This window comes from Eschrichtius robustus, chromosome 2 (assembly GCF_028021215.1).
Source record: "Eschrichtius robustus isolate mEscRob2 chromosome 2, mEscRob2.pri, whole genome shotgun sequence".
Taxonomy (NCBI): domain Eukaryota; kingdom Metazoa; phylum Chordata; class Mammalia; order Artiodactyla; family Eschrichtiidae; genus Eschrichtius; species Eschrichtius robustus.
In genome coordinates, this window is record NC_090825.1 from 174,603,165 (window position 1) to 174,620,849 (window position 17,685).

At 55.0% G+C, this 17,685-nt stretch overlaps 4 protein-coding genes across 5 annotated transcripts in view; 3 read left to right on the top strand and 1 right to left on the bottom strand.

Moving 5' to 3' along the window:
- The first annotated feature begins 213 nt into the window (after positions 1–213).
- GTF2F1 (general transcription factor IIF subunit 1) lies at positions 214–10,931 on the top strand. Its single transcript, XM_068537155.1, has 12 exons — positions 214–677; positions 763–809; positions 1,390–1,462; positions 2,847–3,040; positions 3,881–4,051; positions 8,731–8,915; positions 9,468–9,621; positions 9,707–9,888; positions 9,994–10,067; positions 10,146–10,284; positions 10,468–10,585; positions 10,692–10,931. Exons 1-12 carry the CDS (start codon positions 666–668, stop codon positions 10,894–10,896), a joined length of 1,554 nt encoding a protein of 517 aa, XP_068393256.1. The 5' UTR covers positions 214–665; the 3' UTR covers positions 10,897–10,931.
- A 790-nt stretch (positions 10,932–11,721) lies between these two features.
- On the top strand, positions 11,722–14,416 carry PSPN (persephin). Its single transcript, XM_068535007.1, has 2 exons — positions 11,722–11,814; positions 13,856–14,416. Exons 1-2 carry the CDS (start codon positions 11,722–11,724, stop codon positions 14,414–14,416), a joined length of 654 nt encoding a protein of 217 aa, XP_068391108.1.
- Positions 14,417–14,665: 249 nt separating this feature from the next.
- ALKBH7 (alkB homolog 7) lies at positions 14,666–16,641 on the bottom strand. The gene is made up of 4 exons (XM_068535008.1): positions 16,339–16,641; positions 15,285–15,458; positions 15,073–15,197; positions 14,666–14,894 (listed from the first exon to the last, which is right to left on the bottom strand). The coding sequence occupies exons 1-4, from the start codon at positions 16,540–16,542 to the stop codon at positions 14,732–14,734; spliced, it is 666 nt and encodes a 221-aa protein (XP_068391109.1). The 5' UTR covers positions 16,543–16,641; the 3' UTR covers positions 14,666–14,731.
- A 202-nt stretch (positions 16,642–16,843) lies between these two features.
- MLLT1 (MLLT1 super elongation complex subunit) overlaps positions 16,844–17,685 on the top strand; it is a 130,218-nt gene continuing 129,376 nt past the window's right edge. The window contains exon 1 of one of the 2 annotated variants that reach the window (XM_068537159.1): positions 16,844–17,576. In XM_068537159.1, the coding sequence (XP_068393260.1) occupies positions 17,478–17,576 (99 nt within the window). In that variant the 5' untranslated portion in view covers positions 16,844–17,477. The remainder of the gene's footprint in view (positions 17,577–17,685) is intronic. The other variant, XM_068537157.1, reaches the window with a different exon arrangement.

A 17,685-nucleotide genomic window follows, 5' to 3' on the forward strand; every position in this document is an offset into this window, starting at 1 on the left:
CCCCTCCTGGCTCGGTTCAACGTCCCAAGGGCCCCTGGCCCGATCATTTGGCGAGACGATAGGGTTACCCCCGGGGTTAGGGGTAAGAAATGAACCCCAAAGAGGCTCAGGTAGTGCCGCAGCAGTTCGCTGCGAAGGAGAAGGCCTCGGTTGCTGTGGTAACGCGGCCACCTCTGACTCACTTCCGGAGCGGAGTAGCGCATGCGCAAGGCGTCCAAGAGCCCAAGAGCTGGGCGAGTTTCTCCCTCCCCTCCCAAGATGCCCGCGGTCGTAAGTGGGACGTCACGTGGGGGGGCGTTCCCACGCGGCGTGATGGGGTTATCGGCGCTATATATTGCGGTCAGCCAGCGCGCCAGGTGTAGAAGGAGTTGTCTTTAGCCCGGAGTCGGCTTCCGCGACGCGGCCTGCTGGAGAGTTTCGCTTCCGGTATAGGCGGCCGCGCAGGCGCAGGTGTGGCACGAGAGGCCTACGAGGCTGATCGGTGACCCAGCGCCGCCTCCGGATTGATTTTTCCCAGTACCTGCTGTACCCCGGGCTTTGGGTCTTCGATCGGAGCCAGAGGCCCGACACCTTGAGAGTGGCTTCCGCGGGACCGAGGGACGCGGACCCCGGGGGAGGCGAAAAGGACGAGGTTCGGACCGGAGCCCGACTGTCGCCCATCGCCCATGGCGGCCCTCGTAAGTGTGCGGCGAGGCGGTTCGGGGGGCCCAGGTGGTGGGCTCTGTAGCCCCTCACTCACCGTCCTGCTTTCTCTCCCCTCAGGGCCCCAGCAGCCAGAATGTCACTGAGTATGTCGTCCGAGTTCCCAAGTAAGTCCCTGACCCTCACCTCCCCCTCTTCTCTCAAAAAGGGATTAAAATCTTCACGAGCCTCCAGACGTGCCTGGCACCTCCTGATTCTCCTTCCAGGGCTGGGGTTGAGCTGAGGCCTCTGGGGCATCACTTTTTTGAATGGAGTGAATGAATGAATGAGTACATTAATATACAGTAAGACGCAGCCCCCTGCCTAGCATTCCCTCTGGCAGGAATGCCAACTGTGACTCTGCTGGGTGGATTCTTGTTGATCCTGCAAAATTCAGTTCCGGGATTTTCCTCCTTCAGGAGGCATTCCCTGCCTGCCCCCCCCGCCGCCCCCCACCTCCCGCCCAGGGCTGAGCTCCCAATTATCCCCACATCTTGGGTTCCCAGAAATCTTTGTCCCTTTTTTCTGAATGGGGTTGGGAGTATGGATCCTACTTCCCTGACAGACTGGGAACCTCTGGGTTCTTTTATGGGTCCCCCTGGGTTCTTTTTTGGGTCCCCTGCATGACCGCGGGCACAAAGGGCTGAGCCAGGGAGGGTTTACTGAATGAATGAATGATTGAGCACTGCCTCTTCTTGTCCATTCCAGAAATACCACCAAAAAATATAATATCATGGCTTTCAATGCGGCCGATAAAGTCAACCTCGCTACTTGGAATCAGGTTAGTCCGGGTTCTGAGGGCGTGAGAGAACCCGATCCTGGCCTTGGTGGTTGTAATAGTTGCTTAGTTGTGATAGTAACTAAGGCTTAGTATCCTCAGCTGTCCCCGAGTGGAGATAAGTGATGACTAAGGCCCAGGCTGAGCTGCTGGGCATCCCTGGGGGTGAGATATGTCTGGCCCTGCAGGAGGCTTTCTCCTGAAAGGAGAAGTTGTGCCCACTGATGGGCAATTTGGACCGAGATTTATCTGGACAAGGGAGGGGGCTGCCTCCTACAGATGATCTCAGAGCCCCCATTGCCGGAGGCTTTCGAAAGGTCTTCGGAAGCTGTCTTAGTTCATAGAGGCTGCTATAGCAGCATACCAGAGACTGGGTGGTTTGTAAACAAAACGCTTATTTATCACAGTTCTGGAGGTTGGAAGTCCAAGATCAAGGTGCCAACAAGATTTGGTGTCTGGTGAGGGTGTGCTTCCTGTTTCATAGCTGGTACATTTTCACTGTGTCCTCACCTGGCAGAAGGGGGACGGAGCTCTCTGGAATCCTTTATAAGGGCGCACACCCCACTCATAAGGCTCCACCCTCATAACCTAATCATCTGCCAAAGGCCCCACCCCAGATACCATCACACTGGAGATTAGGTTTCAACAAATGCATTTTGGGGGAATTTCCTGGTGGTCCAGTGGTTAGGACTCCACGCTTTCACTCCTGAGGGCCGGGGTTCAATCCCTGGTCGGGGAACTAAGATCCCACAAGCTGCGCAGCAAAAAAAAGCAAAGGCATTTTGGGGGGACACAAACATCCATCCATAGCAGAAGCCATTAAAGGGTTAGAAACAGAGAATTGTAAAGTGATTTTGCCACTGTGGGGTCGAGGGCAGGTGAAGAGAGGACAGGGCAGAGGTGAAGGCTCTGGTCCAGGTGAGCCATGATGGGGTTTGGAGCAAACAGGTTATGAGAAGTGGTTGGATTCTGGGGTTTCTTTTTCTTTTCCTTTTTCTTTTTCTTTTCTTTTCGCTTTCTTTTTATTTTTTATTTTTTTAATTTTTGAATTTTATTTACTTATTTATTTTTTATACAGCAGGTTCTTAGTAGTTATCTGCTTTATACATATTAGTGTATATATGTCAGTCTCAATCTTTTCTCTTTCTTTCTTTCTTCTTTCCTTCTTTCTTTCTAACTTTTCATTGGGAAATAATTTCAAACTTTCAGAAAGCTGCAAAAATTGACATAGTACAGGGCTTGCCCAGACCCCTTCACCCACATTCACCGAGCGCCTTTTCGCCAAGCAGGTGGCTTTGAGTGCCCGCCGCTCAGCTTCGGGGGAGGAAAGGGTGTTGGTGGTGGGATCAGGCCCCCGGATGAGAGGTGTTGCTTCCTGCCCTCCCAGGCCCGGCTGGAACGCGACCTGAGCAACAAGAAGATTTACCAAGAGGAGGAGATGCCCGAGTCGGGGGCCGGCAGCGAGTTCAACCGCAGGCTCCGGGAGGAGGCGCGAAGGAAGAAGTACGGCATCGTCCTCAAGGAGTTCCGGCCCGAGGACCAGCCTTGGCTGCTCCGCGTCAATGGCAAATCAGGCCGGAAGTAAGTGCCGCTCCCGACCGCACTCCGCGGGTGTCCCCGGCTGGACTTTCATGTGCCTGCTGTACAGCGGGGGCAACAGCCCAGGAGTGACAGCTCAGCCTCCCGCGAAGGGTTTTACTTGGGTAGATGAGCCGAGGGGATGCCCGGGCAGGAGCTCTGAGGGCCGGGATGCCGGAAGCCCGGGCTCTGGTCCTGCGGCACCCAACGAGGGGCCACCTGGGGTTCGGGGGGTGGGGAGGACAGAGGTTAGGGGGATAAAGGGCACTCCGGCAGAACAGCGAGCACGAAGGCACGAAGCGCCGAGCCCTAGGGACTGTCACAGCGCATGCCAGTGACAGGGTGGGCAGATGGATAGGGTGGTGGGTGCAGGCTGCAGCTGGACTGTGGGTGGGCTGGGGCCCAGGGGAGCCTGAAGGCTGTAGGCAGGGAAGGGGCACGCTGTAAGACTGCCTCCACCTGTGGGTGACGCCAGAGGCCAGGAGGGGCCTGGCAGTGGTTCAGCCCCCAGGAAGATTCTGGAGGCAAATCCGGAGGGGGTCTGACTGTAGGGCCCTGTGCTCTTCATGGCCAATCTAACAGGGTCCTTCCAGAAAGGACCATGATATGTATAATGCAAAGGAACCCTAAGCCCGCTCTGCAAGGTGGGGAGCCGTGCTTTCCAGATGTGGAAATCCAGGCTCAGACAGTCAAAGGGCCCGCCCAAGGCCTTCCAGCCTCAGATTCTGCTGGGAGGAGCCAGGTGGCTCTGGAGAGGGGGCAGGCCTGGGGTTGCCGGGGGGTGTATGAGGGTGGGGCTGGTTCCTCTTCCTCTGGTCGACCGTAACCTTGAACTCCATGCAGGTTCAAGGGCATAAAGAAGGGAGGTGTGACAGAGAACACATCCTACTACATCTTTACCCAGTGCCCTGATGGGGCTTTTGAGGCCTTCCCCGTGCACAACTGGTACAACTTCACGCCGCTGGCCAAACACCGCACGCTCACGGCCGAGGAGGCCGAGGAGGAGTGGGAGAGGTGAGTGAGGGGGCGCGATTGGAAATGAGGTGCATCCCCCGAACTTTGTTCTGGATTGGGAGCTGGGGACTCAGGGGTGACCAAGCCAGATCTCACCAGCCCCTCAGGGAGCTCCCAGTCCAGTGGGGAGATGGACCTGGGACCATCAGGGATGCGCAGGGCGGTGCAAGAGCCAGGGATGGGGGAGTGGCTGAGCTGAGCCCTGGAGCAGGAATTGGTGAGCAGGGTGGGGTCTCCCTGGCCTACGTGGCTTCCCCCAGGCAGGTCTCACAGCTGGATCAACTGCTGGTAAAATACACATAAAATAACATTTACCATTTTTATTTTTTTATTTTTTAATTAATTTATTTATTTATTTTTGGCTGTGTTGGGTCTTCGTTTCTGCGCGAGGGCTTTCTCTAGTTGCAGCAAGCGGGGGCCACTCTTCATCGCAGTGCGCGGGCCTCTCACTATCACGGCCTCTCTTGTTGCGGAGCACAAGCTCCAGACGTGCAGGCTCAGTAGTTGTGGCTCACGGGCCCAGTTGCTCCGCGGCATGTGGGATCTTCCCAGACCAGGGCTCGAACCCGTGTCCCCTGCATCACCAGGCAGATTCTCAACCACTGTGCCACCAGGGAAGCCCCATTTACCATTTTTAAATGCACAGCTCAGTGGCATTAAGTACATTCACATTGTTGCACAGCCATCCGCCCCCTCCACCTCCAGAACTTTCTCATCTCCCCAAACTGAAACTCTGTCCCCATGAAACACTGACTCCCCATTCCCCCCCACCCCCAGCCCCTGGCCCCCACCATCTACTTCCTGTCTCTGTGGATTTGAGTCCTCTAGGGAGTGGAATCAGACAGTGTTTGTCCTTTTACGTCTGGCTTATATCACTGAGCATCATGTCCTCAAGGTTCATCCACACTGTAGTGTGTATCAGTGCTTCATTTTTAAAACATTTTAATTGTAGTCAAGAATATGTAAAATTTACCATCTTAACCATTTTTAAGTGTACCATTCAGTGGTGTTAAGTACATTTACATTCTTGTGTAATGGAGCTTCATTCCTGTTTTTTTTTTTCCTTCCAGTTTGATGGAGGTGTAATTGACATCCAGCACTAAGTTTCAGGTGTACAGCATAACGATTTGACTTACATACACCATGAAATGTTTACCACGATAACTTTTAGTGAACTCCCATCATCTCATATAGGTATAAAATAAAAGAGAAAGAAAAAAATATTTTTTCCTTGTGATGAGATCTCTTAGGGTTTACTCTCAATAACTTTCATATATAACATTACAGCAGTGGTAATTAACCATAATCATGTCGTACACTGTACATCGCTAGTACTTATTTATCTTACAACTGGAAGTTTGTACCTTTTAACCACCTTCATCCAATTCCCCCTCTTGCCACTTCTGGTAACCACAAATCTGATTCCTTTTTCTGTGAGTTTGTTTGTTGAAGTATCATTGACCTACATCACTACGTTAGTTCCTAGTGTACGACCTAGTGATTCGATATTTCTGTACATTTCAAAATGATCACCACGATGAGTCGAGTTGCATCTTCACCATATAAAGATACTGTGTCATCGTTGACTCTATTCCTATCCTGTACATTTTATCCCCGTGACATTGATTTTGCAACTGAAAGTTTGTACCTCTTAATCTCCCTCACCTATTTCACTCATCCCCTCACTCCTCTTCCCTCTGGCAACCACCTGTTTGTTCCCTGTATCTATGACTCTGTTTCTGTATTGTTATGTTTGTTCTGTTTTTTTTTAATTCCACATATAAGTACAGTATTTATTTTCCATATCTTGGCTATTGTAAATAGTGCTGTAATGAACATAGGGGTGCATATATCTTTTTGAGTTAGTGTTTTTCTTTTCTTCGGAAAGACACCCAGAAGTGGAATTTTGGATTGTACGGTAGTTTTAATTTAATCTCCATACTGTTTTCCACAGCGGCTGCACCAATTTACATTCCCACCGACAGTGCACGAGGGTTCCCTTTTCTCCACACCCTCACCAACCCTTGTTATTTGTTGTCTTTTTTTTTTTTTTTTTTTTTTTTTAATTTTATTTATTTATGTATATATGTATGTATGTATTGGCTGCGTCGGGTCTTCCTTGCTGCGCGCGGGCTTTCTCTAGTTGTGGCGAGCGGGGGCTACTCTTCGTTGTGGTGTGCAGGCTTCTCACTGCGGTGGCTTCTTTTGTTGCGGAGCACGTGCTCTAGGCGCACAGGCTTCAGTAGTTGTGGCGCGTGGGCTCAGTAGTTGTGGCTCATGGGCTCTAGAGTGCAGGCTCAGTAGTTGTGGCGCACGGGCTTAGTTGCTCCACGGCATGTGGGATCGTCCCGGACCAGGGCTCGAACGGGTGTCTCCTGCATTGGCAGGCGGATTCTTAACCACTGCGCCATCAGGGAAGCCCTATTTGTTGTCTTTTGATAATAACCATTCTGACTGGTGTGAGGTGATATCTCATTACGGTTTTGATTTGCATTTCCCTGATCATTTGCGATGTTGAGCATCTCTTCATGTGTTTGTTGGCATCTGTATGTCTTTTTTGGAAAAATGTCTATTCAGGTCTTCTGCCCATTTTTTAATCAGGTTGTTTGCTTTTTTGATGTTGAGTTGTATGAGTTCTTTGTATTTTGGATATTAACCCCTTATCAGGTATATCATTTGCAAATACCTTCTCCCATTCAGTAGGCAACCTTTTTGGTTTGTTGATGGTTTCCTTCACTGTGCAAAAGCTTTTTAGTTTGGTGTTCCCCTATTTGTTTATTTTTGCTCTTGTTTCCCTTGTCTGGGGAGACATATCCAAAAAACTATTGCTAAGACCAATTTCAAAGAGTATACTGCTTATGTTTTCTTCTAGAATTTTTATGCTTTCAGATCTTACATTTAAGTCTTTAATCCATTTTGAGTTTATTTTTGTGTGTCGTGTGAGAGAATAGTCCCATTTTCTCAACATCGTTTATTGAAGAGACTGTCTTCTCTTCATTGTATATTCTTGCCTCCTTTGTCATAGATTTATTGACTACATAATGTGCGTTCATTTCTAGAGTGTCTATTCTGTTCCATTGGTCTATGTGTTTTTGTGCCAGTACCATACTGTTTTGGTGACTGTAGGTTTGTAGTATAGTTTGAAAGCAGGGAGCATGATACCTCCAGCTTTGTTGTTCTTTCTCAAAGTTGTTTTGGCTACTTGGGGTCTTTTGTGTTTTCATAGAAATTTCAGAATTATTTTTTTGGTTCTGTGAAAAATGCCATTGGTGTTTTGATAGAGATTGCATTGACTCTCTAGATTGCCTTGGGTAGTGTGGTCGCTTTAACAATATTCATTCTCCCAATCCATGAGCACGGTGTATCTTTCCATTTGTTCGTGTCATCTTCAATTTCTTTCTTATAGTTTTCTGAGTACAGGTCTTTCACCTCCTTGGTTAGATTTATACCTAGTACTTATTTAGTACTTATTTACTTTTATTCTTTTGGATGCGATTGTAAATGGGATTGTTTTCTTAATTTCTCTTTTTGATAGTTTGTTGTTAGAGTGTAGAAACACAACAGATTTGTATATATTAGTTTTATATCCTGCAGTATCATTTATTAGTTCTAATTGTTTTTTTGGTGGTGTGTTTAGGATTTTCTGTATATAGTATCATGTCATCTGCAGACAGTTTTACTTCTTCCATTCCAATTCGGATTCCTTGTATTTATTTATTTTTTCTTATCTGATGGCTGTGGCTAGGACTTCCAGTACCATGTTGAATACAGCTTCATTCTTTTTTATATACTACCCATGAATTCTGCTCCTGTTGTTAGATACAATCCTAAGACTCTCTTTATTTTTATTATTTTTTAAATTTTTTATAAATTTATTTATTTATTTTTGGCTGCGTTGGGTCTTCGTTGCTGCACACAGGCTTTCTCTAGTTGTGGCAAGTGGGGGCTGCTCTTTGTTGTGGTGCACGGGCTTCCCACTGCAGTGGCTTCTTCTGTTGCAGAGCACGGGCTCTAAGCACACGGCTTCAGTAGTTATGGCACACGGGCTCGGTAGTTGTGGCTTGTGGGCTCTAGAGCACAGGCTCAGTAGTTGTGGCGCACGGGCTTAGTTGCTCCATGGCATGTGGGATCTTCCCGGACCAGGGCTCGAACCCGTGTCCCCAGCATTGGCAGGCAGATTCTTAACCACTGCACCACCAGGGAAGTCCCCTAAGACTGTCTTTAAATGCAATCACATTTTTAAAAACTTTCATCACCACTGTAAATGGAAACACCAGTACCCCCTGTCATTAAAAAGAAGGCACCCATGAACTACAACAAAAGCGATGGACGTGACTGTATCATATGGCCTGATTCTGTTGCCCGAGAGAGGCCCTGAGCCCAAGCAAGGTGCTGGGGCATCAGCATTGCATGAGGCCTTCTCCTGAGGGACTCCGGGCAGAGCGGGAACTGAAGGAGGGCCAGCCCTCCCTGTGTGATCTCAGGCTGTTGCTGTCATACATGTGCGTCCCCATGTGTGGGGTCAGATCGTCCCTCTCATCACCTACATGTGTCTGTGGCTCCCCTCTGGGGAACGCCCGGTGGAAGTGCAGGGTGGCACCCGGCACAAGGCCCAGCTCCTGGAGGCGGGCTTTGGAGCCAGGCCCCCTGTCAGCCCCTGCTGTACCCCCCGCCCACAGGAGAAACAAAGTGCTGAACCACTTCAGCATCATGCAGCAGCGGCGGCTCAAGGACCAGGACCAGGACGAGGAGGACGAGGAGAAGGAGAAGCGTGGGCGCAAGAAGGCCAGTGAGCTGCGCATCCACGACCTGGAGGATGACCTGGAGATGTCCTCTGATGACAGCGAGGCCAGTGGCGAGGAGGGTGAGGCTGGCGGAGCCCCCATGGCTGGGGTGATCGGCACAGCTGCCTGGTCATAATTTATCAAGGTGGCTGTGTGATGACTCAGAGAGGTTAATGCCCCTGAAAGGAAAACTTGGTTACTCATGGCCCCGTGGGCCCGGGAGCTCGGCTGCTTGGGGAAGCGCCAGGGTTGGTAGGAGGCAGCAGGGAGCCACAGGAAGGCCTCGGCCACGGCCTCAACTGGGGTTTCCAAGGAAACGGCTTAGGACTGGCCAGTTTGAGTCATGCCAGTGGGCTCTGGGCCAAGGCATGGTCTCTGGCTGCCCAGGTGATACAGGGCAGGGATGGCGGCCCTGCATGTGAGAGAGAAGGGGGTGGTGGGGGTGTGGAGTCGGGTTGGCCTGTGGGTGAGAGGTGCGCCCCTGGGCCAGCTCTTTGCCTCTTGGAGGAATTGGGGCCGGTCCTGGTGTCTCTCCCCTGGGGGCAAAGGCCCCAGAGACATCAGGTGTCATCGAATACGCAAAGCGTGAAGCGTGCCCATCCGAGCCCCTCCCCTTGTCTCCCCTTGCCCAGGCGGCCGAGCCCTCAAAGCCAAGAAGAAGGCGCCGCCCAGCAAGGGGGGCAGGAAGAAGAAGAAGAAGAAGGGGTCAGATGACGAGGCCTTTGAGGACAGTGACGACGGGGACTTTGAGGGCCAGGAGGTGGACTACATGTCCGACGGCTCCAGGTGAGGCAGGTGGGAGGCGGGCGTGAGACCCTGGGCCGGCCCGCAGACGCGCTCCCTCACCCTCTGCCCGCTCTCTGTCTTACAGCAGCTCCCAGGAGGAGCTGGAGGGCAAGCCCAAGGTCACCCAGCAGGAGGAGGGCCCCAAGGGCGTGGACGAGCAGAGCGAGAGCAGCGAGGAGAGCGAGGAGGAGAAGCCGCCCGAGGAGGACAAGGAGGAGGAGGAGGAGAAGAAGGCGCCCACGCCGCAGGAGAAGAAGCGCAAGAAAGGTGGGTTCGCAGCCCCCGACCGCGCCCCAGGCCCCTGATCTGGGATGGGGCTGAGCGGGAGGGCGGGGCCTCCGCTCCTGACGCCCCTCCTCTGGCCCCACGCAGACAGCAGCGAGGAGTCGGACAGCTCGGAGGAGAGCGACATCGACAGCGAGGCCTCCTCTGCGCTCTTCATGGCGGTAAGGCCCAGCCCGGGGCGGGGGTGGGGGACGGGGTGGCCCTCTCCAGACTCACATCCCCAACCCCGGTCTCCGCAGAAGAAGAAGACGCCCCCCAAGAGGGAGCGGAAGCAGTCGGGCGGCAGCTCCCGGGGCAACAGCCGGCCGGGCACACCCAGCACAGAGACGGGCAGCACGTCCTCCACCCTGCGGGCAGCCGCCAACAAGCTGGAGCAGGGTGAGTCGCCCCATCCCACCCTGCCCGCCTCACCTCTTGACCCCGTCCTTGCCCTCCCTTTCAGCATCCTGTCTGCCTGCCCCTGAGCCCCTTCCACATGTAATCCTGGCACCGCTGGCCCGGGGTCCCCCCAGGGGTCCAGCCTCCCCGCCGCAAGGTTCAGCCCCGCCTCTGCTCCCACAGGGAAGCGGACCAGCGAGACGCCGGCGGCCAAGCGGCTGCGGCTGGACACCGGGCCCCAGAGCCTGTCGGGGAAGTCCACCCCTCAGCCCCAGTCCGGGAAGTCTACCCCCAGCAGCGGGTAAGTTGGCGAGGATGGCAGGAGCAGGGAGGGGGCTTGGGGGGGGGCCCGGAGGGGGCCTTGGGGACAGAGGGCCACCTGCTGACACCCACCTGCCCACCTCCAGCGACGTGCAGGTGACCGAGGATGCCGTGCGCCGCTACCTGACACGGAAGCCCATGACCACCAAGGACCTGCTGAAAAAGTTCCAGACCAAGAAGACGGGGCTGAGCAGCGAGCAGACGGTGAACGTGCTGGCCCAGATCCTCAAGCGCCTGAACCCCGAGCACAAGATGATCAATGACAAGATGCACTTCTCCCTCAAGGAGTGAGGCTTCCCCCAATAAACGTGCTCTGTTTTCTAGAATCCTCGGGCTCTTGATTCCCACACTCACCACTTCCTGTCCCACTGCCCGTCTGCCACCCCACCCTCTGAGTCTGAGGACCCCAGTGTTTTCTCCACAGTTTACTTCTCTCAGTCTCCAGTCCCCTGCTTCTGAAACCTCTAGGACTTAATCCTCTCCTTACCCCTCAACCTCCTCCACTGAGCTTCTGCTGGGTGATTTCTTTCAGGTCTTCCATTTGACCAGTTCTCTCTTTAGCTGTGGCTTACCCACCACCTAAAACCCATTCAGTACTCAGTTTCACTGTCTGTTTTCCAATTCTCCAAGTTATCTTTGTTTCTTTTTCAGATCAGCAGGTCTGTTTTGAGTGTCTGGCCCCTTCTGTTTTTGATCCCTTCTTTTTTTTTTTTTTAATTAATTAATTAATTTATTTATTTTTGGCTGTGTTGGGTCTTCGTTTCTGTGCGAGGGCTTTCTCTTTTGCGGCGAGCGGGGGCCACTCTTCATCGCGGTGCGCGGGCCTCTCACTGTCGCGGCCTCTCTTGTTGCGGAGCACAGGCTCCAGACGCGCAGGCTCAGCAGTTGTGGCTCACGGGCCCAGTTGCTCCGCGGCATGTGGGATCCTCCCAGACCAGGGCTCGAACCCGTGTCCCCTGCGTTGGCAGGCAGATTCTCAACCACTGCGCCACCAGGGAAGCCCTTTGATCCCTTCTTTCGCATTTTTAGTTTTAAGCATCCTTGACTTACAGCCTCCATCACACTCATCTAGGAGTTGAAGCTCACGGGCATCCTGTTGTATCCTGACTCCTTTTCATGATCTGTTCTCGAGTTTTGGGATCTGGGATGGCGGACTCATGGCCAGCTCGGGGCTCTATCTGTGAGACTCCTGCATGGTCTGCTTTGCAGGCAAGTCCTTCCAGATGGTTTTTGCATATGCTCCCAGCAGGTGCCCCAGCCGTCCGTCCTGAGCCCGTTTTAGGTGTGGTTCTCAGCTTGCGGCTCTGTCCCTACATGGCCACAAAATCCCAAACCCCCTTCTTGCTGATCTTGGCACCTGGCCCCCTATTTTTCAACTTCCCAGTGATGTTTCTGGGGCTTCCCTTAGATTCTTACAAGTTGGTTAGGCACTTATTTTATCTAGCATTGCTAGGAGTGCTGTAGCAGGAGGGCTTTTTGAGTTCGTGGACAGTCACGTTGCTGGAAACGGAATTTGGCAGCAGGAGTACTTTTGAACCCCCGTTGGAGTGATCCAGCTGGGGGCAGGATGCCGGCCTTCCGTCTTGCCCAAGCTGGAGACTGCGGGTGGAAAACTTTCCCACCCAGTTCCACAGGCCTTTGGCTGCCGAGCGGGAATGCCTGAGACGCCAGGTTAATTCCTAGGAATGTCCCAGGTCATTCCACCCTCCCTCCCCATCCTTCCGCCAGGCCTTTTGGGAGAGAAGTGATGGCCCCTTGCCCTGGCAATTTCACCCCTGCTCTGCCTGCCACGTGGACCGAGGTCTAAGGCCTCCCCACCAGGCCTGGCCATGTGCCCCGGTGGTTCAGAGCAGGGGTCTTGCATTCCGCTTGACTTGGGTCCAAATCCCACCGGTGTTTCTTAATTCTGGGTGACTTTGGATAAGTGACATTCCCCCCCCACCCCCCGCCGCCCCGCCATCTGAAAGTAGTCTCAGTAAACAGTGCAAGAAGAACAACCACACCAAAATCTTTGAGGCGGTCCCCTGTAGGTGGAGTTGTCCTCTCCAGTCTCTTGCTGATACAAAAGGCAGCAAATACCCCTGAGCTTGCATCTTGGCTCACCTGAGGAGGATGAGTTCCTGAGCAGGTGTCCTGGATCAGAGGGATGTGATTTGCGGTTTCTGTAGCAAATGCTCAGCTGCTACCGATTTACAGTGCTACCAACAGGTGTGCCCGTGTCACACACACACACACCCAGCCGAGTGTAAGCAGACTTTGATGTCTGCCAATCTGGGGTGCACAGTCTCATCTGAGTTTTAACCCAGTCTCACCTGCGTGAGATTGAGCACCTCGTCAAACCTCCGCAAGCTGTTCGTATTTCCCTTGCCTCAGAAGCTCTCGCAACTGCACGGTGCCAGGCACCACGTTACACACTAAATGCGTCTTCTGTCTGTCCTCCCCATGTGAGAGGGACTCTGGTTTAGCCCCCTTTCACGGCTGGGGATGGAGGCTTACTTCCCTGGGGTGATGGGAAGGGCAGGGAGGTCACCGGGACCAGGGCGGGGCTTAACCGCCCCTCCTGCTCTGATGCCCTCTGACCCTAGGGCAGGCCTGAGGTCCCAGGGGGCTCAGGTTGGCCTTCTAGAGACAGGAGTCCCTGCGGGGTGAGCTTCCTGCCCCTGGTGTCCCAGCTCTTGGCTGTCCCCGGGCCTCTCCCCTTTCCTGTTTTGATGCTGGCTCGGCCAGGCCCGGAGACAGGGGCATGATGTCTTAATCCTCCAGGCAGGAGCCATGATGGATTCCCCGTCAGCTCACCCACCTGCCAACCCACCTCTTCCCCCTACCCACATCTGCTCTACCTGGTGCACGACACAGGGGCTACTGAGCCCCAGCACCCTGCCCAAGTGGGGAGAGCCCCCAGTGGGGGACCCACGGGTCCCCCCACCTCTCCCTCCAGACGGCAGGTCGGGTGGGGACCCTGGTTGCCCGCCCTGGGCTCGGCCCTGGCTGCCGCCACGACACTCGTAAATCAGGGGGCGGAGGGGGTGTCGGAAATAGGTCTGTGGAATGTCTGGATGGGGTGTGCGGGGTTGTGCGCCCTTAACTCTTAGAAGGATGTGGGGTGTGGGGCAGGAGGAGCGGGACTGCCTGGGCCCCAGGTGTGGGACGCGGAGGCCTTGGTGACAGGGCAGCGGCCGGCAGTGAAGAGGTTATCTCCCCAGCTCAGGCGGGGGGATAAATTGAGGGCGCAGGGCATCTCCACCCTCAGGACCTGCCCGTCACCATGGCCACAGGACGAGTCCTGCTAGGCTCTCTGCTGCTCCTGATCCTGCACTTGGACCTCCGCGGGGGCCCTGGGGCCTGGGGGGCTTCGGTGGCGGAGGAGGAGCTCTTGTCTGAGCCAGTGGTGGACAGAGGGACCCGGAGGCCACAGCTGGGTAAGGACCCCCAGAACCCCGTGCGCTCCCCGACTCCTGCCCGCCCAGACCCTGCCCGCTCTCAGCTGCCCCTTGTCCCCGCAGGCGCCCGCCCGCGCCGAGCCCTGGCTGGCCCGTGCCAGCTGTGGAGCCTACCCTTGCCCGTGGCCGAGTTGGGCTTGGGCTACACGTCGGAGGAGACGGTCATCTTCCGCTACTGTGCCGGCAGCTGTCCCCGCGGCGCCCGCACCCAGCACGGCCTGACGCTGGCCCGGCTGCGGGGCCAGGGCCGAGCCCACGGTGGGCCCTGCTGCCGCCCCACCCGCTACGCCGATGTGGCCTTCCTCGACGACCGCCACCGCTGGCAGCGGCTGCCCCAGCTCTCGGCGGCAGCCTGTGGCTGCGGCGGCTAATGCCCGGCCTGGGGCCCTGCAGCCGCTGGAGGAGCTCAGCTGACTTATTTATTGGAGGCTTGGATGCTGAGGCGAAGAGAAGGGGAGGTGGTTTGGGCCGCCAGCAAGGGGCGCAATAAAGGAAACTGCTCCTCCAGCTTCGTGAGTGTGTGTCCTGCCGGGGATGCTCCCGATGGGTGGGCAGGTGGGGTCCCGGGCTTCCCCTGCAGATTCCAGCCCCTGAAAACAGCCGGTGCCAGGAAGGCCAGCTTGTTCACTCTCCAACTTTATTCACAAACACGGTGTCTTGAGCAGCTGAGGGGGAGGGCCCCGGGGTCAGCAGGGTGGGGGCACCTGCCCGGGCTCCCCAGGCCCTATCCCCTCAGGGAGGGAGCGGCAGATCACGGAGATGCGTCGGCCCCGGGGAACCCGACGCTCCCCAAAAAAGGACTCTTCATCCCGAAGGATCTCGTGGGAGAAGTCATAACGGGCTGAACCCCTGCAAGAGAAAATAGAGGCTGTGGCCGGGTGGGGTGAGGGCAGCCCCTGTTCCAGGCAGAGCGCCTGCAGTGGGGGGGTAGAGTCTGCCGTCAGGGCTGAGTGAGAGAAGGTGCTCAAAGTGCTGGGTGGCATCTCAGGAGTTACTGGTGGGGTGGGGGCTCCCTGGCTGCCAGTACCTAAGGATGTAGAGGGAGCCCGGCTCCAGCAAGAGTTCCAGCCACTCCCCTGGCTCCTGGGTGTGCACCAGCCGCATGACGCTGGGAGACAGCAGGGACAGGCCAGCAATCGTGGATCCACAGAACTGGAAGAGAGGACACACTGGCAGGTGGGCTTTGGCCTGGCCGGCTCACCCCCAGCCGGGAACTCCAAGGCACTGGCCTCTGCCCACCTTGATGCTGTCCACGTGTGGCTTGATGTAGCCCCGAGGTTCCAGGTCCAGCACGTGCACCGAGGAGAGCAGGGTCTGGCCGGGGCCAAAGGCGGCTGCCTGCACACGCTGCAGGATGGACCGGCTTGCCTCTGACCAGCGCGACTTCTCTGTCTCTCGGAAGCCGTGGATGGCCTGCCCAGAGAGCTCAGGTCAAGCCTGGAAGCTCCCAGGGGGGAAAAGGGAAACTGAAGCACATTGTAGGGCTGGGGTGGTTTGGGGGAGAGGGTGGTGGAAGTGCAAAGCAAAGGCCTGGTTTTTCCAGCATGACCCTTGACCTCACCCTCAACTCACAACCTTGGTCCTATCTACCCCATGATGCTGGGTCTCAAACCCCAAACCCTGACCCATCTGGGTCTGGCCTTAGTCCTTTTTTTAAAAATTTTATTTATTTTTGGCTGTGTTGGGTCTCCGTTGCTGCGCGCGGGCTTTCTCTAGTTGCGGCGAGCGGGGCCTACTCCTCGTTGCGGTGTGCGGGCTTCTCATTGCGGTGGCTTCTCATTGCGGAGCACGGGCTTCAGTAGCTGTGGCGTCTGGGCTCAGGAGTTGTGGCACACGGGCTTAGTTGCTCCGTGGCGTGTGGGATCTTCCCGGACCAGGGATCGAACCTCTGGCCTCAGTCCTTTCTACCCACCCTCAGGCTGCAATTCAGTCCCAGATGCCGTCCCTAATGCTGGCCCGGCTTCAACATTCACAACGTGATCCCACCCAACACCAGGTTCACCCCCAACCCGTGACCCTCCCTCACTCCCTCCACACCGTTTCCGCCCCTAACTTTGGTCCTGTTCCCCAAACACCCCTCAGTTCCAGGTTCTGCCTCCGGTTACGACCCTGCCCTCATGTCCAAAGCGCTCTCCCTGCCCTCAAGGCCCCTCAGCTTCAAGACACTGCCCCCATTCTCACGTCCCGCCCCCAGATGTAGCCCTGCCCACCCCAGGGCTCCAATCCCCGTCCCGCCCCTAACGTCCCAGGCCCCGCCCCTCTGTGGCTCCGCCCCCAGCGCCAGCAGCCTCACCGCGTCCCAGTGATCGTATTCGTATCGACGGCGGCGCAGCTCGGGTTCCAGCTCGCCGCTCAGTGTCTCCTCCTCGGCCGCGCTCAGGAAGCCGGGCCGTACCACGGCCGCGTCCCGTAGGCGGCTTAGCACGGCCGGCCCCGAGCCCCGCACCCAGCTCTGCCCGGGAACGGTCCGCAGCGCCAGCCGCCCACTCCCGGCCATAGCCCCGGAGCCGGGTCGTGGAAGCAGCCGGGGTCAGGAGCACGCCCCCGCCCCAGAGCCATTGGCTGTGGTTACGCCGAGTCCCTCCAGCGATTGACGTTTCTCAGAGTCCCGCCTCTCGCTCAAGGTTACTGGTTGTTACTCGGCTCGCCCTCTCGAGCTATTGGCTCTCCCCAGAACCCGCCTCCTCTCGCGCGCTATTGGGCGCCATCGACCGCAGTGACTCAGACTACTGGCTGTGCCTAAAGTCCGTCTTCCAGAGGGCGGGGCGGGTGGGTCAGAGGTCAGGGGTCACAGAAGGATTGGGCCAAGGCTAGAGGTTAAGGGCAGAGTACAGCTAGGCCGAGATCTCGGGGTCAGGGGAGTGACGTCAAGGCTGTGATTATGGGCTGGGACCAGGTTTGTGGAGTTAGGGGATTCAGTCAAAGGTCAAAGCGAGGCTCCTCCCGTTCCCCCTCTCTTTACTGGGTCATTCCCACCCCCATACAAACAGGCTGGCTCCCAGCTTAAAAACAGGACATAAACAAAAAAATCCTCTTCCTTTAATGGTAGAATTGTCATGTCACCATTTTGCAGCCCTTATTGGAATATTGGTGGTTCTAGACAAGGACTCTCATTCCCTCCTAACGTCATGAGAGGGACAACCGGATTTAATGTGCCTCCTGCTACAAGGCACCCTCAACTGAGATGTCATTTGCCAAAAAGCGGAACCTGAATCCGATCAGACTTGTCTAGATTCATACACCAGGTTACCGGAAATACCAAGGACAGAATCGCATCATCAAAATTCAGACAGAGGGAGAGTCCACAAGACAGACAACCATGTTTCTCCAACAAGTGAATTTCAAGGAAAGAGAAGAAAAAGAGGGAGAGATTGAGAGATTAAGGGGAAACCTGCAGAAATAAGACACTTAGAGATTTATCAACCAGCGGCAATGCCTGCACCTTATTGGGATCCTGATTGGAACAAACTAAAAAAAAAGGAAATAGCTACAACCGGGGAAATTTTGACATGGGTTGAATATTCGACCATGGTAAGTGTTGTTATTTTTTTAAAGTTTGAAAATTATATTGTGGTTGTCTTTTTAAAGATTCTTTATCCTTTTGTCTATTTATTTGTTTAATTTTTACGGGTTTTTTTTT

What these genes read in the sequence shown, in the direction of transcription:
- PSPN (XM_068535007.1), top strand. Translation starts at nt 11,722, where the DNA reads ATGATCTGTTCTCGAGTTTTGGGATCTGGGATGGCGGACTCATGGCCA. An exon ending in CTGCATGGTCTGCTTTGCAG is followed by an intron (nt 11,815 to 13,855) that starts GCAAGTCCTTCC and finishes CTCCACCCTCAG; the next exon opens with GACCTGCCCGTCACCATGGC.
- ALKBH7 (XM_068535008.1), bottom strand. Translation starts at nt 16,542, where the DNA reads ATGGCCGGGAGTGGGCGGCTGGCGCTGCGGACCGTTCCCGGGCAGAGC. An exon ending in CACACGTGGACAGCATCAAG is followed by an intron (nt 15,198 to 15,284) that starts GTGGGCAGAGGC and finishes CCTCTCTTCCAG; the next exon opens with TTCTGTGGATCCACGATTGC. An exon ending in GGCTCCCTCTACATCCTTAG is followed by an intron (nt 14,895 to 15,072) that starts GTACTGGCAGCC and finishes TTTCTCTTGCAG; the next exon opens with GGGTTCAGCCCGTTATGACT.
- GTF2F1 (XM_068537155.1), top strand. An exon ending in AATGGCAAATCAGGCCGGAA is followed by an intron (nt 3,041 to 3,880) that starts GTAAGTGCCGCT and finishes AACTCCATGCAG; the next exon opens with GTTCAAGGGCATAAAGAAGG. An exon ending in CGCCAACAAGCTGGAGCAGG is followed by an intron (nt 10,285 to 10,467) that starts GTGAGTCGCCCC and finishes CTGCTCCCACAG; the next exon opens with GGAAGCGGACCAGCGAGACG.